The sequence below is a fragment of the Delphinapterus leucas genome, chromosome 6, assembly GCF_059928025.1.
Source record: "Delphinapterus leucas isolate spDelLeu-1000000601 "Yukka" chromosome 6, BTC_Dleu_Yukka2, whole genome shotgun sequence".
Taxonomy (NCBI): Eukaryota; Metazoa; Chordata; class Mammalia; order Artiodactyla; family Monodontidae; genus Delphinapterus; species Delphinapterus leucas.
Window position 1 is genome coordinate 39,059,307 of NC_143134.1, and position 25,594 is coordinate 39,084,900.

At 40.5% G+C, this 25,594-nt stretch overlaps 1 protein-coding gene across 10 annotated transcripts in view; it reads right to left on the reverse strand.

Moving 5' to 3' along the window:
- Positions 1-25,594, reverse strand: part of AOPEP (aminopeptidase O (putative)) — a 390,564-nt gene that overhangs the window by 320,032 nt on the left and 44,938 nt on the right. For all 10 annotated transcript variants that reach the window (XR_016393524.1, XR_016393525.1, XM_089913028.1 and 7 more), the window contains exons 2-3: positions 14,129-15,041; positions 1,969-2,135 (exon numbers count right to left, since the gene is read on the reverse strand). Coding sequence is in view for 8 of the 10 variants with exons in the window: in XM_089913028.1 (XP_089769154.1) it covers positions 1,969-2,135; positions 14,129-14,904 (943 nt within the window). In the remaining 2 variants the exon portion in view is untranslated. The remainder of the gene's footprint in view (positions 1-1,968; positions 2,136-14,128; positions 15,042-25,594) is intronic.

The window sequence follows — 25,594 nt, forward strand, 5'->3', positions numbered from 1 at the left end:
AGGCTCCGGACGCGCAGGCTCAGCGGCCATGGCTCACGGGCCCAGCCGCTTCGCGGCATGTGGGATCTTCCCAGACCGGGGCACGAACCCGGGTACCCTGCATCGGCAGGCAGACTCTCAACCGCTGCGCCACCAGGCAAGCCCTATTTTATATATTTTTTAAACAGGAGAATAGCTTACAGATTTATGTAACGTAAGTCTTATGTGACACGGGAGCCTCCACAGGAAATGAAGGCTCAAAGAAACAGACCTGCATACTTTTCTGCTGGGTTTGATGACGAGTGGACACTCAACTCAGGAACAGCCAGATGGAAGGGATGCACAGGGCAAGGTACGTGAGAAAGAGCACGGAACTTCCATGCCCTCTCCAGGTACACAATTCTCCCCACATCTCCACGTGTTCACTAACCTGGAAGTTCCAGTATCTTTATTTTTTAAAGATCCAATCAAATTAGAAGACAAAACAAACTTTTTGAAACCTCACTAACGCCTCGATATAAAAATGAACAAAGGAAATTAACAAACAGGAAATGAAAACGGTTAAGAAACATATAAGGATGTATGAAACCTCATTGATAATTGAAGTAATCCAAATTAAAGAGAGGCCTTCTCTTGCCTATCAGATGGGTGAAACTCCAAGGGAAAGGAGACCTTCATAAACTACTGATGGATGTGTAAATTGGTACAACCTTTCTGAAAAACAACTTGAGATATGTACCAACAGCCTTAAACAGGTTCAAAACTTTTGACTCAATAATTTTAATTTTATACAAACTGTCTCCCCAGGAATTTAATGCAACTTTATTTATAATAAGAAAAAACTTTGGAAACAATAAAAATGTCTAATAATATGGAAATGTTAAGTAAATTCTGATACATTCATACAATAAAATATTATGCAGACATTAAAATTATCAACTTGGGGCTCTCCCGGTGGCACAGTGGTTGAGAGTCCAAGGAGAAACCATATTTTAAATAAAGAAATATTACAATTACAGAAATTTTACCTGGCATCAACATGCCCAGGATCTCAACTGAAAGTGTTAATTATTGCAATAAGCAAGAAATTCGCAGACAAAACCTTGATGATGCATTAGCACTTGCCGTCCATCTTTCTTATACACCTTTGGTTCAAAACTTCATGGCCAGGGCTTCCCTGGTGGCGCAGTGGTTAGGAATCCGCCTGTCAGTGCAGGGGACACGGGTTTGATCCCTGGTCCGGGAAGATCCCACATGCCGCGGAGCAACTAAGCCAGGGGGCCACAACTACTGAAGCATGCACTCTAGAGCCTGCATGCCACAACTACTGAGCCCGTGCTCCACAGCTACTGAAGCCGTTGTGCCTAGAGCCCATGCTCTGCAACAAGAGAAGCCACCGCAATGAGAAGCCTGCACGCTGCAACGAAGAGTGGTCCCTGCTCACTGCAACTAAAAGAAAGCCCGCGCACAGCAACGAGGACCCAACACAGCCAAAAATAAAATTAATTAAAAAAACAAAACAAAACTTCGTGGCCAAATAGTGTACAGAACAGATGCAATACTAGGATGACTCCAGTGGGCCAGCCCACAGGAGCACTATCGCTCAGAATAATGAATAACCCTGTACAGGCTCCATGACCAAACCACAGATAACTCTACTATAATGGTGTTTCCATGGCACACTTGCCTGCCCAGAAAGTCTTCAACCAAGAGCACCCACTTATGGCCCACAAACCATCAGCTGAAAGCAACTGCCTTAATAATCTAGGAATTGATAACTCTGGCATGAAGAGCCCCACAAGCCATGCCTAGGCTCCCAAGTGCCTCTCCCCATCCCAGGCTGTTTTCTCTGACAGGATGTTTTATAGTATGTTCAGTCCAGCCCAGCTAATAAAGGAGCTCTTTTAAAGTGGAGAAAAACACTGTGTTGGGTTGCTGGGTCCAGCATGTGTGCAATACATAAAGAAGCACAGAACACATGTACAGTACCTTCCCGAAGCTGTGTTGGCTTGGCAGAATTTTCCCCACTCATTAAAACAACAAAAGATGCAGCTGCTCGAACTGTAGCCTGCCATGTTGACATGGCAACGGGTGGCTCCTGGCATGGAAAAAGGGCCCTGTTGTTTATGGGCGATCCCATAGTATAAACACATGGCCTGCAGAAGAAAGACAAAGAAACAAAGGGGGAGAATCTTTAAAATGAGTTGTCACTTTTCTCACCACCATGGTAGCGAAGGTTAAGTTGAGCTTTCAAAGAGAAAATATCTCAGACTTTGTAGCTGGCTGGTTTCAGAGCATCTTGAACTGAAACGGCCAAGGGCTGTGTGAATAGCTGAGTGGTAATTTCTCCCAAATGGATTACTTAAACATGTAAAGAGAGTTTTTTGTTTGTGTGTTTGTTTTTTAAGGGGAAAAATATTTTTTTGGATAAAGTTTTAAATACTAGTCTGCCAAGTTAAAGTTTACATTAACCTTGCCCCTCCCTTTAGGCCCTTAGGCCTTCGAAAGAAAAAAGTTTTAGAGACATTCTTAAAAAATTGTGGAAAATATTCTGGAAAAGAAAATATGTTTAGCGATCACTGAGATATTAATACTTAGAACAAACAAGCCGGTGGTCTCAAATCCAGTGCTGGCGGACAGATACCCCCAATCTTGGAAACCACCACCTCAAATGGAACCCTTGTGGGAATCCTTGTGTGGAGGCCAAGAACAGGGGTTGGCACATCAACAGGACTGTAGGTCACAACAACCAGGCTTGTGACGGGAAGGCCAAGTGCAGAGCTGTTACCAAAGCAAGTGCAGGAAACCAACGGCATGACATTAGGGCTCATTCTGCTACAGTTAAAAAACACAAACCCACACATACCAAGAACAGTCCCTTCCATGATTAAGTCACAGACAGAAATGGAAAAAAAAATCTATGAGATCAAAGAAATCTATTCTTTTAACACCACGGAGGAGAAGGTACAGACTGACCCTCAGGAAGATGTCTTAGGAAAATGTTTCTCCTTTTTTCTTTTCAGGAGTTATGGCAAATATGATATAGTTTTAATCAGCTTGATTTATAAATAATAGAGCAGAGCACTACCTCTCTCGCATAAACTGGTTTTCCTCTTTAGTTAACATTGTTATGACTGAACATTTATTCTGTTCTTACAATAAGCAAGAACACACAGAATGATGGCCCCACTCCACCAGTCAGGGTCCAGGAAGGAAAAAAGAAACCAGTCTAGGACTTAATAAACAGAGGCAATTTAATATAGGGAATTGGTCATACAAGTAATAGAAGTGCTGAGCAGCCAAACAGGGGAGAGTGAGGCAACTCAGAGATTAGCCACAGTGGTAAGGAGCTGTGACTCCACAGGTTGGAGGAGCTACTGTTACTGGGTGTTACAGGGTCATTTGACACAAGCCAGAGTCACAGTGGGGAATGTCCAATGGGTGCTGGGACCAGGGAGACTCAGTCATTGATGGAGATGCCAAAAGAAGCAGAAAGAGGGGAGGAAATACCTTGTTTCTCGCCAACACTCAAATGTTCCATCGATACCCCGCATTGGCCAAACCTGACAGGAAGCCAGAAGACGAGGCAGCCTGAGAAATGAGGTTCCTTGTCATTCAGAGATCATAATAAGAGCAGAAAATGGACCTTAGAGCAAACAGGCAGTCTACCTCCTAGAAGTGTATATGCTGTGATAACTCATAGAATTGACATGAGGCAGGGAAAGAAGATTAGAAATTCAGAAGACTTTAGTCCTGGCTGGGTTACCAACTCATTAAATGGCTATGGAAAAGTCCCTTGACCTCTCTGAGTCATATACAAAATGGGGATGGGGGGCAGGTATGTGACTTCTATTGTCTGTTCTGGTCCATAAACCTATGATTATGTCCCAGAAACATAGATACAAGAACAAAGGCAAATTTTCATGGAAGGCCCAGAATCCCCCATCGATTTCAGTGAGTGCTGGGCTCCCACCCTGGTCCCCTTGGATCCTTGGTTAATTGACTTAGCCTTAGTTAACTGCCCAACTTCAGGTTGTTTGAGAACCTAATGACGAAGTCACCTAAAGCCACCTCCTCCTAGGCGGGGCTGCTGGTTGTGGTTGCCTGGGGTGGGGGGCGGGATGCTTTAGCAGCTCAAGTTCTGAAAATTCCACCTGTTTTTTCCCAAAAGGCCCATCTTAGGGAAGGATCCCAAGACGAAACGTATGGTCAGCGGAAACGGAGTATATTGTCACTGGCCAAATGGCAGGTATAACTCCTCTTCCTCTGCCAATGGCAGCCATTGAGAATCAAGGCTTTCTTTCTCACTGAAGTAGAATGGACCCCACAATTTTGCTCAGCTCATGAGCTTTAGGAATCCACTTCCAATCTACGTAGACTTGTGGAGATAAACCTATTTGTGACGCTCACAGGGAAGTGGGAGGCCCTTGCCTAGAGATCGCCTAAGACTTTCTCTGCCTCATGCACAGGGGAAGCTGACCCCATATTATGGTCCTAAGTCTAGGGTACTTAGGCCAAGTCTGAAAGTATCTGTGCTCTCTTGCTTTTGCACGCAGCACCTCATTTCCCTCGGGTGACTCTGGTGCTACAGGTCTTCCCTTCCCTGCACAGGGAGCAAATCCTCCCCAAAAGACTGGCTTGCCCAGATGTTTGCTCTCCTTCTCCCGATAAGCTTGGGTTGGAGGTCATGCTGGTATATTATTATGCATTCCACCTGTGCCCTTAGGTATGTGGTCCCCAAGGCCTTCTCCATCAGCCTCCATACCTCTTTCCAGAAGAAACAATCAGATTTGAGATGAGGTCCTATGTGAGAAACACTGCAGAGGAAGAATCAGAAAGACATAGTGATTTGCTGCAGGAGAAGGAACAGAAGGCCTCTCTGAGGTAACCAACTTTCAAGATGGACCCCAATGACCCCTGTCCCTGGTACTCACACCCCTGTGTAGTCCCCTCCCACATTGTATCAGGTTGGCCTGTGTGACCGATGGCTATGGCAGAAGTGATGTCACTTGTGAGATCAGATTATTTAAAAATCTGTGACTTTTTTTTTAGGGGTTTTCCTCTGTGTCTCATCACTTCCTCAGGACAGGGCAGGGGGTGCCATGTCATGAGGACACTCAGGCAGTCTATGGAGGAGCCCATGTGGTAGGAACGAAGGCCTCTGGCCCACAGTCAGTGAGGATCTGAGGCCTGTCAACAACCTTGCACGTGAGTTTGGAAGAGGATCTTCCAGCTCCAGCCAAGCCTTGAGATGTCTGTGGCCCCGGCAGACAGCTGACTGCTACACTGTAAGAGACCCTGGGCCAGAACAACCCAGTTAAGCTGCTCCTGGATTTCTGACTCTCAGAAACTGTGTTTAAGTTTTGTTCTTTTAAGCTGTTTAGTTTTGAGGTAATTTGTTATGCAGCAATAGATAACAGAATTTTCTCAGGTTTCTGCCTCAAGGGAGAAGATGGATCAGGAAGCTATTAAACAAGAGAAGAAACTAAGGGTACCAAGCAGGTCACAGGAAGGGACAAGGGAGAAGGAGAGTTCCTACCTGTTTCATTTGCATAGAAAGGGCTTTACACACCATATGGCAAAGGACACTTGTATGGACACAGAGACCTCAATTTCCTAACCCCAAACAGTATAGTGTCCAACAATGGGACTGAGTGTCTGAAATTAGACCTATCTCAAAAATTTAGAAATGATGATGTTATGAAGTAGTAAGTTACTGAGGCTGCAGGCAGATCTGAGTCTGGGTATCGTACACAAATAGGGAGGTGGGGAGGGAATCCTTCCATTGACTGGATTTAAAAAAGCATGTTATCACCATCATTTCCTCCCCAGTTCTCTATTATTTCCCCCTCTAAACAGCCTAGTTCTAGATATTTTGTTCTAGAGTTTTGTCCTGATCCCCTGTCATCCTCTTGAAGGCTCTTTTTGCATTGGCGCCTGAAGTCTCCCACCAAGGGGATTAGATGCCTGGCCAGATCCCAGGAAGCTCTCACCTCCAATCCTCCCACTGTCCCCACAAGTCTCTTTCTCTCCCCTCTTTATATGGCTGGGGCATCCTTTCTGCCAAAGTCTATATGTTTTCTTTCTAGCTTTCCACTTGGTCTCTAGAGCTATAACTCTGAAAGTATAGATCAATTCATCTGTCTAAAAGCCACACCCATAAATATACCCTTGTCTGATATGACTGAATCACTTTCTTATTGGAATGTTTTCAGAAATAGGAAAACAATCCTAGGCAAAATTTCTTGAAAATGTAGATTCCCTTCATGTTCCCAGTCTACTCCCTTCATGGCCTTTTCTTCTTTCTCAGCTGCAGCTTCACTCCTCCCTCCTCAACACACGCAAACCGAGTGCCAGTGACTTCATAACCGATGGTTTTTTCAGCTTTCACAATCTGATATTCTTATGCATGTCACACGTCATGGTGCAAATGTCTAAAACAATCTAAAGTTAAGTAACTACATTTTAACAGGGATGAAAGCTTTAACCCCTGGATTAAGGTCTAGTGGTGGCATTTTGGGCATCCGACAGAAAGTGGAGAACTGGTCGACACAAGGTCTTCGCGGAGTTAAACCCTCCTGAAAATCATACTCTCTACGTGGTGACTCCTATCACACACACATTCCCCACCCCTCCCTCCCCCCGCCCCTGTGTCCCAAGAGGGGAGGAAAATCTATGTGCATTTATAAACATGCTCTGCAGTTATCTGGGTATGTAATCACCGAAAGAAATGCAGCTGTGTTTATTCAACATGCACAGCCTTACACCTCGGCCATGTTGCTAAAATGCTTATGGGATAGATGTTTAGGCGCCAGCCTGCAACTCTGATGTTTATAACTTCATTATTTCCCAACTGAACAATTTCTTCCAACATGAAAAGGAAAACTCTCTTTCACCAGGGCTCGTTCTACATGCCCTGGGATACCCACCCGCATGGAAGACCCCCCTGGAGAGCCCAGACTAACTGCACAGGAGTTGTGGAATGGGAGGAGGCCACTGAAAATCAGAAAGAAAACAGGGTAACATGGGGGTCACAGGCAGGCCCGTGGCTTGTTGCGTTGAAAGAACTTCTAAATTGAGGAAGAACCTGTCAGAGTCACAATTACTTCAGCTTCTTGTGTGTATGCGGAATAGTCAAATGAGGATAAGATACACTATGCTGCTATGGTGTGAATGTGTCCGTCCAAATTCATATGTGAAATCTTAATGCCCAAAGTGATGGCATTAGGAGGTGGGGTCTTTGGGAGGTGCTTAGGTCATAAGAGCACAACCCTCATGAATGAGATTAATGCCTTTATAAAAGAGGCCAGACCGAGCTTCCTAGCCCCTTCCACCATGTGAGGCCGCAGCCAGAAGTCGGCAGTCTGCAACGCAAAAGAGGGCCTTAACCAGGACCTAACCATGCTGGCAACCTGATTTCCAACTTCTAGCCTCCGGAACTGTGAGAAATAATTTTCTCTTGTTTATAAACCATTCGCTCTGCAGTATTTTGTTATAGCAGCCCAAATCGACTAAGACATCAACTAAACTAACATGTTTGCTTGTCTTTTTAGGAGGAGCCATCTTTAAAGCCATCTATAAAACTTGTAGGGAATAGATTCAAACCATATATTTTCTTTATTTTCAGTTTACTATATGCATGTCTTTTTGCAGTCGGAGTGAAAGGGGGTTAATTTTAGTTTAAGAAAATGTTTCAAGTTTCACCACTTTCCATAAAAGTCACCCATTTTCAGAGACTTGATTATCACAGATCAACAACTGGGGAGAGGGCTGCTTCAACAGACTCGGGTAGGAGGTGATGAGCCCCCTGTTGCTGTGGGTGTGGCTTGATGGGATGTTTTCCCACACTGATCTGGTCACTGGAAGCCAGGGGACCACAGATGTGACAGCTCCGTGGGTCAGATTCTTTTATAAACTCCCCAGAGTTACAAAGTCTTCAGGCCTCCTCTAATTCCTTTCCATCTGTACTCCTTCCTGCACCCGATCTTTTTTATGGCTCCATGTTCTCATTAAACCTAAGTTACAATTTCCATTGTAGGTAAGCAACCCTCTTGCTTTCTTGTTACACAAAAACCAAGAGCAGACTACTAAAACAGGAAGTGTCAACCACAACTCTCTCTCTCACCCCTATACACACACACACACACACACACACACACACATTCTCACACACACCCCTTCTTTATTATCATTCTTCTTCATGGCACAGTCACCAAAACTGTGACTCGCCAATCATAATAAACATATATGGCAAGTTCAAGGAGAATGCTGCTTTGACTTGGATAGATTTTGTGTATGGTCAAAATGGACTGGACTGAAAGTGGCTTTGAGTCAGAAAGTCACCTCTCCTTTAAAAGAGGTGTTTTGGGTGCAAAATAAGCAAGCTGTTTGTACAGGCAAAGATAGCACTTTTCATCTGGAAGTCCCTTGTGAGTGTAGGATTTCATGTATGGAAAACATTTGGAGGTCCTCTCACGGAATTTTCTCATTTTACACACGAGGAAATTAAGCTCCAGAGATGTAAAATGACTTATCTGAAGTCACATAGCTAGTTGGCAGCCCAGCTCTGAGTACTCAGTTCTCTTGGCTCTCACTTTTTAGATTCTTTTCAACACTCCATGCTTTTGGTTATAGGTCATTTTGATTTGTTATCTTCTGTTGATGTTTGGTGATTCATGGTTTTTTTTGTTGTTGTTTGGTTGGTCATTTTTGTTACTTGTTTAAATTAAGACAGTCCATCATTGCCTTTTCTCGCAAGACTCAACTGGGATTCTGAGAAATAGAGATCCATCTACACAGTGCAGCAAGGGGATAAGGAGGCTGAAAAAGAACACTTCCAAACATTTTCATGTTTGGGATTATCAATTCCTCCTTTGCAGTTATACTATGATATTATAGAATTAATGGGTATTTCCCCTTCAGTTCTCATGAATTTTACATTGGTTTCTTGAGGGGGGAAAAAAGGTATTAATTACAGAAATGTTCATTTTAGACCTGAAATCTCTTCTAAAATATCTTCTGCTCATTCTTTTAATTTTAAAACTTAATAGTAAGATACAAAACAATGAAACTATTTTCGTGTTTGTGTGTGTGTATGTGTGGTGGGGGGACACGTTTTAACATCTGGTTTCGATATCAAACTAAAAATACTCCAAAGGTCTACATCGTCCTTGGTCCAACAGCTGAACAATAAATATAATTTTAAAAAATCGTTCCCTCCTTAGTATTTTGCCAATATCATTCTGGCTTTGTCTAAAACAAAGAAACATCATACTGATCTAGGAAATTTTAAATTTTAATATCACTTTAAGTTATAATGTATTTTCCTAGTCAGCTACCTTTAACAATGACCCAAATAATTATAGTTTTTAAAATAAATTTCCTATGTTTAACTGAATTTCCCCTCCGTTCAACTCATGTTCAGTGATGTCATCAGCTTAAGCAAGATCTCCTAGACCACTTGGCTGGTTCCACAACTATTATAATGATCCAAAGGGAAAAAGGAATGGGTTACCAGAAAAAAATGCTTTGGTTTTAAATAACATTTTATTCACTGGCATGGAAAAAAGGCAGGAAAATGCAGAAAGTACATAAACTTTGAATAAAGATTTCCATTTTTTTAAAGATTTTTTTTCTTAAGTATGTTGAGGCTCTAGAATCAAAAAGATATTAAGGCCTCTTCCTGTCTAGCTTAGCAAGTACACCGTTACACATTCTTTACTGTCCCAGGTCTCATCAAAATATTTTCAAAGGGCACACATACTCACACACCACAAAAAAGTAAACATTTTTTCCAAGAAGCATGTATCATATTGTTAAGTATGTGGTTATTTCATCAGTCAGTTTTAAAGGTCACCTAAAATCCGGTATCTGAATGATGGAGGCAAGAAAGAGCACTTAGGTTCAAGAGAAGCCAGAACCCCACAATGGCTAAAACAAAGTAAGAAAATGTAGTTTTGTTTGTTTGTTTGTTTGTTTTGCGGTACGCGGGCCTCTCACTGTTGTGGCCTCTCCCGTTGCGGAGCACAGGCTCCGGACGCGCAGGCTCAGCGGCCATGGCTCACGGGCCCAGCCGCTCCGCGGCACGTATGTGGGATCTTCCCGGACCGGGGCACGAACCCGTGTCCCCTGCATCGGCAGGCTGACTCTCAACCACTGCGCCACCAGGGAAGCCCAGAAAATGTAAAAACAAAGTCTAAAGTCCCTTTTCTATACCAGGTTACTACATTAATTTTAATCATCATCCTTAGGCTTCTCTTGACGTGACAGTTTCTGAAGACTTTATTTATGTTGGCCTTGAGAGTTTTGAGGAGTACTGGTCAGGTGTTTTGTTGAAAGTCTGATTTATCTCATGTTTTTCTCTTGGTTAGACTGGGGTTACGGGTTTTGGGGAAGAAGGTCACAAAGATGCCATTTGCATCACACCATACCAAGGGTGCATACTATCAACGTGACTCATCACTGTTGATGTTAACTTTGATCTCCTTGCCGAGGTCACATTTGTCAGATTTCTCCAATGGAAATTTACTTTTTCCCCCTTTCCATAGTGTCATCTTTGGAAGGAAGTCACTATGAGTAGCTCACACTTAAGGAGTGAGGAGTTATGCTCTACCATGATAAGGGCAGAGTATCTATATAACTTGGACTTCTTTTGCACCATGGATTTGGCTATTCTCCTCCATTTGTTTATTTAAGTCAATCACTGTTTTATATTAGTATGGACTCATGGATATTTATTTTATACTTTGGGTTATCATCCAAAACTATTTTTTGTTTTGTTTTGTTACTTTTTTTTAACATCTTTATTGGAGTATAATTGCTTTACAATGGTGTGTTACTTTCTGCTTTATTAAAACTATTTTATTTTGTTGCTCAGTTTGAGTCATTAGGAGTTCTTTCAGATGGCTCCTTGGACTTTGACAGACACACGTAATTCCAGGTTCTTGTTGCTGCTATTTGAGCATTTCCTTATTTTCTGGCACTATAGATGCTCCAGCTTCATCTTGCATGTTGCCTGCCCCAGTCCCAGCCGTTTCTCCAAGAAGCCCTGGTTCCTTTACTGGAGAATATATTAGAAGCCAAGATCCAGGCACTAGGGTACACTCACTGCTTCTAAACCCACTCAGCTGACAAACAAGGAAATATATGTGTGTATGCTATCACTTGCAAACAACCATATCTATAATTATTTCTATATGCAACCATCTGTATCTATAGTATGCTAAACATGAGTTCATAGTGATGTCTCCAATTCTAATCCATTTCCACATGGATCATTCTAGCCTCCTCCCCTTGCTCATCTGTAATCTCCCACTTCAGCAGTGAGAAACCTGGCTCCCATCACTTGCACCCATTTACTAAATTGCTCAATTCCAGGATACATGTACAGTGGTACCAGTATTGTTAACCTGTACCCCCATGGGAAACAACTCTATCAACTACAATACAGTACTTATGTACAGTTCCTTTTGCCTTTAGCCTTACAGATTCAACTCATTTCCAAAGTTACTTAGGTCAGTATCTTTTTCCTCTACTCCCTTCAGTGAGGTTGTTTCATACATTTTTAATACAGCTAGATTGTTCTGTCACATTTTACATTTCATCCTAGGATCCTCTGACCTCTTATTTATTTACATATTATCAAACAAAATAACAAGTTTTATTCTCAACAAAGGGTAGGATAAGAGTGGGAAGGGAGAAGCCACTGATGGAACTTGAAAGGAAAAGTACCAGTTTAGAGCTTTTCTTAAGTTTCTGTCTAGTATCTGCTTAAAAATAGAAGTTTATTGAAAGCTAATATAACTTGTTTTTTAAAATGTATTGAAATCTTTGCATACAATAAAGGACATGGTAAAAATCAAAAGTAAGAAACATAGCTCCCTTTCACAATTAACACATGGATTTTTGTAGGAGCTTTCAGTAACTTTATTCAATTTTCCTACTTGTAAAATGGGAATAAAAAGTTTCTCATTCAGACTAAGAATTTATAGTAGGCATATGGATAGTATTCTGCCATTCAAGGATAAAAATGTAACCACTACTTTAGTTTAATAAATGTAGACTCTATGCCTTGAAGGAAGTAAGCTCTACCCAGTTATATTTTTCACATAATTGTGAAATTTTACATTTTCACACAATTATATTCATAAAGCATTGTAACCCTGATGATTACTATTTGCTCATATCACTAAGCAATTATTTCTGTCTAGTAACCTGGGATCCTTGGGCATTTTAAGTCCTTACAGTATCCAAACAGTTACCAGTATATATCTAGATTTATTCTTAAGCATGTGGGAAAATTTATATATAGAGATTTGGTGGCCATTCATGGAAGATTATCTTGAGTATAATAAAATTCCCCCAAAAAAAAGAAAAGAAAAAGGAGAAAAAAAATCTTTGAGGATTAAAAAAATTTTTTTATCCCTGTAAGACTGCATAAATGCCATTTATTTACTAACATATAATCACAAACTTCCAAAAATATACCTTAAACTCCTGCTGTGATCATGTGTTTTACTGAATTTTCAGAAAAGGAGACATCAAGAGTAAATTCAAGTCAACCTTTCAGGAGCAAAATGTGCCCACGGACCTTCTGAGTTTCTTTAAGGAAACCAGCACTTATCAATAACTCATTCCTACTCAACACTTTACATGCAGTGTAATTCACAAGTCTAATCTCTTTCTTTGTAGTAAGCACTGAGAAGAAAGCCATGTTTGAGGCCATTACTGAGAATTTCTTCTAAATACTGTCGACAGTTTCTTCTTCCCCGTTATTCTAATTCAAAAATGAAATATCTGAGAGTATAAAATCTAGAATTTCCTAGTTAAATATTCAGAGACAGTATATTGTCAAATCTTACTGAAAAGCCCATCTTCAATAATTTCAAAAAAATCTGAAGATACAGTAGGAACACCTATTTCTTTCCCTCACAGACTCCCAAGAATATCAAACAAGTTATTCTATAGATAAGTCACTATGCTTTTGTACTGATGTAAATTTGCACCACCGCTGCACTATCCCAAAGGCCACCTCAGACTCCAGCAGAAATGACAGGAAGCAAACTCATTCTGAGCAGGGAGGGAGACCAGAGCAGGAGGTAAGATTAGAGGCAAAGAACGGGATAATGAGAGCTCAAAGTCAAAGTGATGCTTTAAAAAATATAATCTAGAAGGTTTTTTGGGGGGTGAGTTGGGGGAGAGACGTAAGCACTTTACCGAGACCACTGCCTCCATTAAGGGAGTCCAATGCTATAAAAGAAGGCGCTGAAAACAAGCTCACAGAGATGAATGCTCCTCCAACCAAGATTGCTATAATTATTGTATTGCTTTGCAGTACATTAGCACAAAGAAATAGGTAGAATAATGAGGAATCAATAAAGTTTGATTTGAAAATTCTCAAATTCTAAAAACCCTGAACAACTGTTAGAGGACAGGCAAGAAGAAAAGAACAAATGACTGCCTGAATTTACCCACCCTCTGAACATCGATGCCTCATCAATTCCTTCTCCCCACACAAAAAACCAGCAGTCTCCTTGGCGTCAGATACCCAGAATCATGGTCAAAGAGGCAAGTGTGGACTCAGCAAGACTGACTGTCACCCTCAGAACCAAATCTTTCCAGTGTTTGAGGGTTCATATTACACAATAACTGACAAAGTCCAGGGAGGCATTGCTGCCAAGAGACAGGTACAGTAAGAAAGCCACAAAGCAGAGCTGGCTTTATTTGGAAGCACTTTGCCAGGCTTCACACCAACCCAACTTGGCAGCTATGTAATCCCTCAGGGGGAATATGAAGGAATTTTGAGAAAGTATTTGCTCAAAGATACGTATCGTTTCCATCTACAGTACTGGAAGCTGCCAGCAGAGATCTCAACAGAGAGCTAGGCTCGGCATTTAACCATTAAACCTGACTTCCAGTCTCCTAACTCAGAAATACAGGGGCTTAATAAAGTAATCTTTTCATCCTGACTTAAGGGAAGTAATCCTATTAAGAGTTCAGCATGCCTGGGAATTTACCTGCTTCACTGTGGGTCGAAGGATTTAAGGTTAGATGGGTAATGCCACAATAAAGAGGAGTGTCTTCACATAGACTCACCTCCCGGTGTGTAAGATTAATGGGCAGGGGACTGCAGAGTGCCCAGATAACCTACCTGCCACTCTGGTCTGAGGTCCACGTAACTGATCGCCCCTGGGGTTTGGTTGTGTACTGTATCCTTATGGCATGAGGAAAGTCAGTAGCTGTCTGAACCCCTGTCTTCCTGATCTGTAAGCTCCAAGTGTCAATGTCAAACAGGAGTTCCCCACAACCAGGAGCCTGGCTGCAGCGAGCATAATAGTCTAACTGCTCCCTCCAACGATCTGCAGGCAGAGCCACGAGTTCACGTACAATCTGATTCCTGAGCTTGGGAGACCTTGTAAATTTTTCAATACCTGGCACAGCAGCAACATCCACCTCCTCAACCTTTAACACAGATAAATCACAGCAGTCCAACACTAGCAAAAAATCCTCACTCCCATGATTCCCTGTGTCACAGCAGTACTTTGAGCTAGAAATCCCAGAAGCCTGTTCCTGGTTGTCATGGTTACCATCTTTACCAGACGTATCTTTTTCACCTTTACCACAGATTACAAAATCATTATATCCCATTTTAGATGAGACGGTCCTTGTATTTGTTACAGGAATATGGCAGGGTTCAGGCGTCCTAAGTTTGCAGGCTTCGTTTGACTCTGATGGGTAGGTTTCCTCGGTGGAACTACTCTGTTTCTTGAATTTATTTCCAGACTCGAAGAAAAGCACTATGGTGCCCTCAATTATTTGACTTTCGAAATCCACATCTAAATCCAGTACATAGTGCTTCACAAGTATGTGGCTGGTGTTGGCCATGAGAGGCAGGTCATCTCGGGAAGGATCCAGCTTTATGTCCATGGTATAGGTGTTGTTCGAGAACTTTGTTAAAATCTCAGAAGGGGCTTCCTGTCAGTCCCAATCTTCCAGAGTCATAAATGGCTGCTTACCAAAAAACACCCGATGTCACAAATTAGGGTTCCACAACTTTCAGTCCCCTGGTAAAGAAGAAAAACACAATCACACAAAATTCCAAACAAGACCCTTTGCTCCTGCAACTGCTGCTTCTGCAAGTTGACTACCTCCTTAAATAATTCCCCAATGTAGTAGAAGCTCATGGCTAGAAGGCAGACTAATCTTTTTGACTGACATCAAAGAAAATTACATTATGGGTTTCTAAAAATATTTCAATTATCAATGGAATGAAAGGGGCCTCCACAAAACCAGAAGAATCATGTTCCTAACTAGAACAGTCCTTGTTTCGGAAAACAGCAATTGTTAGGCAAAAGTGTAACATCACTGTACGTCTTGTTTTAAAAGATATTAAGTGTATCGTTTCTAATTTTGTGCACCAAAAGAAAAGGGATTGTTTCTCTACTGTGATTCTAAGTAACAAATGTGAATGAAGGCTAAACGGTCTCATATGTTTTATTCTTTGAGAGTAATCATTTAATACATACAATGTAACTCCAGGGATTATTGTACTTTTCACATTAGGACTGCTCTCATATCAGCACTTCCAGTAAATTACAGGAAAATGAGCCAATTTACCAAGAGTGCATTCTAAGTATTCCTTTGAGATTGTTCATGGAGATTTTTCAAATTTATAGTTAAATACTCAAGGTATATCATTACATCTTAATAGCTGAAAGCCCATTAACATTCTGGATAATAGCCTTCTTGTGGCAAACGAAAAGGTCTTCTCATCTGAAAAAAAAAAAAAGGTATGCAAATGCCTATAAAAGGAAGGAGAGAAATTAAAACGCGGAAACAGATGTTGTAATAAAATGCCCAAGTTCTTCATAAAAGTTCTGATCAAAATGTAGTCCTATTTTATAACAGCAATCCAGCTAAAATAAAAATTATTTGAAATTATTTCAGTCCCTGTTGTGTACCTAATTTCTTTCAGCATATTTTTTTTTAACCAAAAGTGGGAAAAAAAATGGCAGGGAAAAAGAAACAAAAACTCTGACAGAGTAGATGTATTTAAAATCACTTTTGTATTTCTAAATATCAAGAGGTATTCTTTTATCAACAGCAAAACAACATTACTTGCTTGACTTTTCAAGTAAAATTGAGCCCTCCATTTTTATTGTTTAACTCCTCCTCACTTCCCTTCTAACTTTTTCGGCCAATCTCCTAGACTCTTATTTCCTTTCCTTCTAGATTCTCATTCCAACAATCAAAACTATTGAACTTTCATTTTCTACCTCTCCACAGGCTATTTCCTCATCAAAATCTCACCTATCCTTAAAAGAAGCTGGCTTCCTGCAGCCTTGTACAATCTGGTTTCAGGCTATTTTTTCCAGTCATGGAGACCACACTCGCTTTGAATCCTTGTCCTCTACTCAAAGGGCCTGCTCAGCACACTGCTCCCTAAAGATGACCTGACATCTTGCCTCCATGCTTTCTGGAGGCAAGTAGTGTGCCACACCTGGAGTGCTCCTGGCTCCCACCTCCCATATCCACCTGCCAAATTCTCTTCTCCCTCCACACAGTTCAAGTCCAATTGCCTCCTGAAATCCTTCCCTGCCCCCTACTCTCCCTCCCCCATCCCCACCAAACTGTATGTGGTAATACACACTTTGACTTTAAGAAGGATAGGAATTGAGAGAAATCAGGGATGTAAAAGAATAGTCTGAGATTACCTTAAGGAGAAGCTGGCACTCACTTTAATCCTAGAAAAGTCAATGGGCAAAGGGAATAAGCCAGGGTATTTTCTTTTCTGCATGAGAACAATTGAACTTGTCACATAATGAATAATAAACTACAATAAAGCTACTGGCTGTATCTATGTAATTAGAAACAACGGATGCTAAAACTTCATCCTGCTGGTGTTTGGAGCTGCTGTAATGCAGTATTTTGTTGACTGGGCTATTTTTTTAATAAAAAAAAAAAACTGAATACACACACGAGGAAAAGCCTGAATCAATTAAGACAAGGCTTAACTTTGTGGCTGTCTAAACTATCAAATTTGAAAAAGAATACTTTAGTATGTCTAATAATATAGATAAAACCATTTATTGTCTAACCCTAATAGATTCCTTCATTTACTTGTGAAAGTTAATATAATTTAATAAAATATATTCTATAGTTTTCATCACTTCTGTCCCTGGTGGCTGTCCCTAGGCTGCCTTAGAGCCCTGCCCATCCAAGGCTGTTAATGTCACTTTGTTTGTCAACCTAACTGGAAATCCTTTTGTCCTCTTCAGTACATTCTTTTTTTTTTAAATTGAAGTCTAGTTGATGAACAATATTATATAAGCTACAGGTATACAATTCAGTGATTCACAACTTTTAAAGGTTACACTCCATTTATAGTTATTATAAAATATTGGCTATATTCCCTGTGTTGTACAATATATCATTGTAGCTTATTTTATACATAATTGTTCATACCTCTTAATCCCCTACCCTTATGTTGCCCCTCCTCCTTCCCTCTCCCCACTGATAATCACTAATTTGTTCTCTATATCTGTGAGCCTGCTTCTTTTTTGTTATATTCACTCGTTTGTAGAATTTTTCAGATTCTACATATAAGTGATCTCATACAGTATTTGTCTTTCTCTGTCTGACTTATTTCATTTAGAATAATACCGTCGAAGTCCACCCACATTGTTACAAAAGGCAAGATTTTCATTCCTTTCTATGGCTGCATAGTATTCCATTGTATATGTATACCACATCTTCTTTATCTGTTCATGGACATTTACGTGGCTTCTGTATCTTGGTAAGTGTAAGTAATGCTGCTAAGAACACTGGGGTGCGTGAATCTTTTCCAATTAGCGTTGTTGTTGTTGCTGTTTGAATATATACGCAGGAGTGGAACTGCTGGGTCATATGGTAGTTTTATTTTCAGCTTTTTGAGAAACTTACATACTGTCTTCCACAGTGGCTGCAACAATTTACATTCCCACAACAGTGTAGAAGGGTTTCCTTTTCTTCACATCCCCTCCAACATTTGTTATTCGTGTTCTTTTTGATGACAGCCATTCTGACGGGTGTGAGGTGATATCTCATTGTGGTTTTGATTTGCATTTCCCTGACGATGAGTGATGTTGAGCATCTTTTCATGTGCCTGTTGGCCATCTGCATTTCCTCTTTGGATAAATGTCTATTCAGGTCTTCTCTGCCCATTTTCTAATCAGGTTGTTTGTTTGGTTTTTTTTGTTGTTGTTGTTGTTGTTTTGATTTGGGGGGGTTTTTTTTGATGTTGAACTGTATGAGCTGTTTATATATTTTGGATATTAACCCCTTATCAGTCACATCATTTGCAAATATTTTCTCCCATTTAGTAGGTTTAGTAGGTTGTCTTTTGTTTTTGTTTTTTTTTTCCTTTGCTGTACAGAAGCTTTTAAGTTTAATTAGGTCCCATTTATTATTTGTGCTTTTATCTCCTTTGTTTAGGAGATAGAGCCAAAAGAACATTGCTGTGATTTATGTCAGAGTGTTCTGCCTGTGTTTTCCTCTGGGAGTTTTATGGTTTTGGGTCTTACATTTAGGTCCTTAATCCATTTTGAGTTTATTTTTGTGTACACTGTTAGAGAATGTTATGACTTCATTCTTTCACATGTAGCTGTCCAGTTTTCCCAGAACCACTTATTTAAGAGACTGTCTTTTCTCCCTTGTATATTCTTGCCTCTTTTGTTGCAGACTAGTGACTTTATTCCTGGGCATTCTATCCTGCTCCATTTGTCTATATTCTGCTTTTGTGCCAATACCATTCTGTTTTGATTATTGTAGCTTTGTAGTATAGTCTGATGTCAGAGAGTGTGATTCCTCCAGCTCTACTCTTCTTTCTCAAGATTGTTTTGGCTATTTGGGGTCTTTTGTGTTTCCATACAAATTAAAAAATTTTTTGTTCTAGGTCTGTGAAAAATACCATTGGTATTTTGATAGGGATTGCATTGCATCTGTAGATTGCCTTGGATAGTATGGTCATTTTAACAATACTGATTCTTCCAATCCAAGAACATGGTATAGCTTTCCATCTGTTTGTGTCACCTTCAATTTCTTTCATCAGCGTCTTATAGTTTTCAGAGTACAGGTCTTCTGCCTCCTGTGGTAAGTTTATTCCTAGGTATTTTATTATTTTTGATGTTATGGTAAAGGGGATTGTTTCTTTAATTTCTCTTTCTGATAGCTGTTAGTGTACAGAAATGCAACAGATTTCTGTATATTAATTTTATATCCTGCAACTTTACTGAATTCATTGATGAGTTGTAGTAGTTTTCTGGCATCTTTAGGATTTTCTACAAATAGTATCATGTCATCGGCAAATAGTGACAGTTTTACTTCTTCTTTTCCAATTTGGATTCTGTTTATATCTTTTTCTTCTCTGATTGCTGGGGCTAGGGCTTCCAATAATATGATGAATAAAACAAGACAAGGGCATCCTTGTCTTGTTCCTGATCTCAGAGGAAATGCTTTCAGCTTTTCACTGTTGAGTATGATGTTAGCTGTGGGTAGGTCCTATATGGTCTTTATTATGTTGAGATATGTTCCCTCTATGCCCACTTTCTGGAAAGTTTTTATCATAAATGGATGTTGAATTTTGTCAAAAGCTTTTCTGCATCTATCAAGATGATCATCTGGTTTTTATTCTTCAATTTGTTAATGTGATGTATCACATTGATTTGCAGATATAGAAAAATCCTTGCATCTCTGGGATAGATCCCACTTCATCACTGTGTATGATCCTTTTAATGTATTGTTGGATTCAGTTTGCAAATATTTTGTTGAGGATTTCTGCATCTAGGTTCATCAGTGATATTGGCCTGTAATTTTCTTTTTTTGTGATATCTTTATCTGGTATTAGGGTAATGCTGGTCCCATAGAATGCGTTTGGAAGTGTTCCTTCCTCCACAATATTTTGGAATATTTGGAGAAGGATAGGTGTTAACTCTTCTCTAAATGTTTGGTAGAATTCACCTGTGAAGCCATCTGGTCCTGGACTTTAGCTTGTTGGAATTTTTTAAATTACTGGCTCGATTTAATTACTGGTAATTGGTCTGTTCATATTTTCTGTTTCTTCCAGTTCAATCTTGGGAGATTGTACATTTCTAAGAATTTGTCCATTTCTTCTAGGTAGTCCAGTTTTCACAGAAGAGTTGATCACAGTAGTCTCTCATGATCCTTCATATTTCTGTGGTGTTGGTTGTAACTTCTTTTGCATTTTTGGTTTTATTGATCTGGGCCCTCTCCCTTCTTTCTTGATGAGTCTAGCTAAAGGTTTATCAATTTTGTTTATCTTTTCAAAGAACCAGCTTTTACTTTCATTGATCTTTTCTATTGTTTTAGTTTCTATTTCCTTTATTTCTGCTCTCATCTTCATGATTTCTTTCCTTCTACTATCTTTGGGTTTTGTCTATTCTTCTTTCTCTAGTTCCTTTAGGTATAGGGTTAGGGGCTTTTTGGCTTTTTTTTTTTTTCCTATAAGTTATGATAATGTTTTATTTTATTTCTTTTTTCCCAGCTTCATTGTGATATAATTCACCTATATCTTATTTTTTTCCATTCTTTTTTTTATTGAAGTATAATTGATTTACAATGTTGTGTTAATTTCTGCCATATAGCAAGGTGATTCAGTTATACATACATACACATTTTTATATTCTTTTCTATTATGGTGTATCATAGGATATTGAATATAGTTCTCTTGAACTATATTGAATATAGTGGTACACAGTAAGACCTTGTTGTTTATCCGTTCTATATATAAGAGCTTTCATCTGCTATAGGGTTAGGTTGTTTATTTGAGAGTTTTCTCGTTTCCTGAGGTAAGCCTGTATCGCTATAAACTTCCCTTTTAGAACTGCTTTTGCTGCATCCCATAGGTTTTGGATAGTCATGTATTCATTCTCATTTGTCTCCAGGTACTTCCTGATTTCCTCTTTGATTTCTTCAGTGAGCCACTGGTTGTTTAGTAGCATATATATATAATTGCTTTAAGTTGTTGATCTGTTAATTTCAAATGCATTTTAACAACCCAACAGTTGTACTCTCCTCCCCTCATGATTACTATTTTTGATATCATATTTTACATCTAATTGTTTTGTGTCTCCCTTAACTGCTTATTGTGGATAGAGATTATTCTACTACTTTTGTCTTCTAACCTTCCTACTAGCTTTGTGCATGGATGATTTCCTACCTTTATGTTTGCCTTTATTGATGAGCTTTTTCATTTTGTAATTTTACTTGTTTCTAGCTGTGGCCTTTTCTTTCTCACCTAGAGAAGTTCCTTTAACATTTGTTGTAAAGCTGGTTTGGTGGTGATGAATCCTTTTAGATTCTGCTTGTCTGTAAATCTTTTGATCTCTCCATCAAATGTGAATGAGAGCCTTGCTGCATAGAGTATTCTTGGTTGTAGGTTTTTCCCTTTCATCACTTTAAATATATCATGCCACTCTCTTCTGGCCTGCAGAATTTCTGCTGAAAAGTCAGCTGATATCCTCATGGGAGTCCCCTTGTATGCTATTTGTTGCTTCTCCCTTGCTACTTTTAATATTCTCTTTATTTTTAATTTTTGTCATTTTAATGACTATGTGTCTTGGTGTGTTCCCCTTTGGGTTAATCCTGTAGGGGACTCTCTGCACTTCCTGGACTTGGATGACTGTTTCCTTTCTCAGGTTAGGGAACTCTCCAGCTATTATGTCTTCAAATATGTTCTCAGCCTCTTTCTCTCTCTCTTTTCCTTCTGATACCCCTATAATGCAAATATTAGTGCACTTGATGTTGTCCCAGAGGTCTCTTAAACTGTCATTTCTGTTTTTTTCTTTTTTCTTTTGTCTGTTCAATGTCAGTGATTTCCTCTATTCTGTCTTCCATCTTGCTGATCCCTTCCTCTGTATCATTTAGTCTACTGTTGACTCCTTCTGGTATATTTTTCATTTCAGTTATTGTATTCTTCATCTCTGTTTGGTTGTTCTTTATAACTCTTTGTTAAAAACTTCTAACTTCTTGCTCTGTGCATACATTCTTCTCCCAAGTTCTTTGATCATTTTTATGATCATTACCCTGAGCTCTTTCTCAGGTAGATTGTCTATCTCCACTTCACTTAGTTCTTCTTCTGGGGTTTTATCTTGTTCCTTCATCTGGAACATGCTCCTCTGATGCCTCATTTTGCCTGAGTTGCTATCTGTATTTTTATTTATCTGGTAGGTTAATTATGTTTCCTGACCCCAAAGAAGTGGCCTTCTGTAGGAGAAGTCCTATGTGTCCCAGCAGTGCACCCCCGTCTCATCATCCAAGCTATATGTTCTAGGGGTTTCCCCATGAGGGCTGTGTGGGTCCTTCTGTTGCAGGAGGCTGACTATGTGGGTGGTCTGGTAGTCTTGGTTGGCCCCTAATCCACTTGGCTGCCAGGCCCTGCCTTGTGCGGAGCCTTCTGGCTGCTGGTTGGCTGGGCCTGGTCATGAAGCAGCTGACTGCAGAACCCCAGGGTGCCTCTGGGCTAGTGCTGGCTCACTGGTGGGCAGAGTCAGGGTCCAGTAGACTCCAGGGCTGTTGTCTACCCACTGGTGGGTGAAGCCAGGTTCTGGGGTTAGTGCTGGACTACTGGCTTACAGAGCTGGGTCCTGGAGTCTGGCTACAGGGCCCAGGGATCCCACAGCTTGTGTCAGATCACTGGTGGGGAGGGGCTGGTTCCTGACACAGTTGGGTACAGTATCCGGGATATCCCAGAGCTTGTGTTTGCCTGACAATGGGCAGGAACAGGGCCCAGCTGCCCCAGGGCAGGATCTGGCCTGCTGTAGGCAGGCTGGGTCCATAGGCTGCGGGATCATAGTTTTCTTATACCTGGTGACTGCCTCCTGAAGTGTGGAGCTGGGTCCTGGCCCTCTGGTGGGCAGGATCATGCCTAGAAGCATGTCTAGAGGTGGCTGTGGGCTCAGGAAGTCTTTAGGCAGCCCATCTGCTGAGGGGTGGGGCTTGTTCCTACCCAGTTCATTTCTTGGCCTGAGGCATCCCTACACAGGTGCTAACGAACAGTTGGGTGCAGCCAGGTCTTAGAACTGAGCTAGAGGGAGGGTTCCACAAAGGCACCTACCAGCACCAGTGTCCACATAGTAGCAGCTCCCCAGAATGGCTGTCACCAGTGTCTATGTCCCTAGGGTGAGCCACAGCTGACCCCCGCCTCACTGAGAGACTCTCCAAGACCACAGGTAGGTCTGGTCCAGGTTCCTATCAAATTACTGCTTTTGTCCTGGGTCCCAGAGCATATGAGATTTTGTGTGTGTGCTTTAAGAATAAGTCTCTGTTTCCCACTAGTCCTTTGGGACTCCCGAAATTAAGTCCCACTGGCCTTCAGAGCCAAATGCTCTGGTGGCTTGTCTTCCTGGTGCAGGACCCCCAAGCTGGGGAGCCCAACGTGGGGCTCAGAACACTCACTCCTGTGGAAGCACTATAATTATTCTCCAGTTTGTGGGTATGGGAGTTGATTATATTGTGAATCCACCCCTACCCATTTCATTGTGGGTCCTTCTTTATGTCTTTAGTTGTGGAAGATCTTTTCTGGTAGGTCCTGGTCTTGTTCACTGATGGTTGCTCTTAAAATAGTTGTGATTTTGGTGTGGTTGTGAGAGGAGGTGAGCTCAGGGTCCTTCTACTCTGCCATCTTGGTCCCCACCTCTAAAACTCTTTCAGTGGATTCTTGAGTATACTCCATATAGAGGCAATTATAAATCTTTTCTCCTTTTAACTTTCCAAGTCTATGCCTGATGACTCATTCTTAGCTGATTATTTGGCCCCCTACCTGACTGAGATGATTTTGAATCCCTGAAACTCCACCATACCTCAAGGATTTCTAGTTCTTCACAATTAGTGCCATCTCCTGATTCAGAGGAAACATATCGCCTTCTCCAGATTCAGAGGAAACAATAATCCCTTCTCACCAAAGCCAATTTTTTCCCCCTGCATCCCAGCTTTTGGAGTCTGAGAGAGCCAAATGAACAGCACTCTTCTTGCACATCCAAATTCTGAACATACTGGGAAATAAGATGAGGATATGGCAAAGGGAGACCAAAATATCACATTATTGATGAAGACTAAACTGGAGAATATGACTTAGTGTGGGAGCCATATATATCTCAAAGCATTATGTTGTACACCTTAAAGTAACACAATATTATGTGTTAATTATATCTCAGTGAAACTGGAAAGAAAACAAATAGGCAAAAACTACGTTTGGTCCTGTTGTCCATTTTAACTAGTCTACTTTACTGAATTCTCAAGCTGAAAAATTCCTTAGGGCTCACTTCTAACACTCTAGTTTTACAAATGAAGACAATGAGGTCCAGAGAGGTAAAGCAATTTGCCCAAGGTCAATTTCTGAGGCTCTTCCACTTGCTGATACTTTTCCTTGAAATTCTCATCCTCATGACCATTTCCTTCATATTGTCCAAGTCATAAATCAAATGCTAAGACTCTCTTCCATACCCCACTCTACCTTTTTTTATCTTCTTTCAGTTGTGTGGACTAGAATCAATTCAGAGTATAATAGCTTTGGAGAAAAAAGGAGAATTTTTAAGCAAGCCCAGAAGACTCAAAAGATCACCATCACCCTCGCATGGTTTCTAACCTAAGTTATGTATAATGTGTAAGTCTATTAAAACTTGTTTCTTATTACACCTATTTCCTTTTTGCCTTGGATTCATGGATGATCTAAACATTTTTCTCTGCAAGTACATAACTCTCACTGACATCAATCAGGGTCACAGTCCCATGTTTAGGGAAGAACTGAACTGACTGTGGTTGCAAACGCATATATCTGGCCACCTTGAAAGGCCTCTCTCAGCAAATAGTAACCATATTTCTAAGCAGTTCGTTGACTTCAGCACTTTTTGCTATTATTGTGCTCCAATTTTAAATGCCAGCTCATCTCACTAAAGCATTTTTCCATTCTCTGTCATAAGCCATAACATAGAATTCCTCCCTTTATCAAACCCAATGATTAGTTTCCAGTGGCTAACCACTGCTACCTCTAAAATAAGTGTACTATGTGGTGTGTGTTTTAAATGCTTAAATGATTGTTTCAGCAACACCATTAAAGGCTTTGAAAGGTTTAATGTACAGAAATATTTTTCTTAAGAAAGTCTGGGGGCGGGGTGCGGGGGTTAGTGGAAGAGGATTAAATACTAAACAGAGCTATGGCACAGCAAAGAAACTGCCTTGTCACCTTTAATCATCCAAACAGAAGTGAGCACATTTACAAATGTGTGAAACAGCTTCCATTCTGGAACCCTGCAAAGAAAATAATTTCTCTCCTTTTAAGCTACAAAGCCCTCTGTATCACTCTCGTGGCCCTTAACTTATCCTGCCTCGTTTTATAGTTACCTTCATCTTCCAAAGGTCTATAAAGAACTTGGGACTCCTAACTCATCTCTGTGTTCATGACCATGTTAAGTAGAATACCCTGTACACAGTAGGTTCTCAATAAATATCTGTGGAATTTGACATCTGAGGGCATTTGTGATTTCAATGTCTAGTTATTTACAGCACAGGGATTCGGGTCTGCATAGGTTCTAGAAGAAAGTTATTGCTTAAACATCTTCTT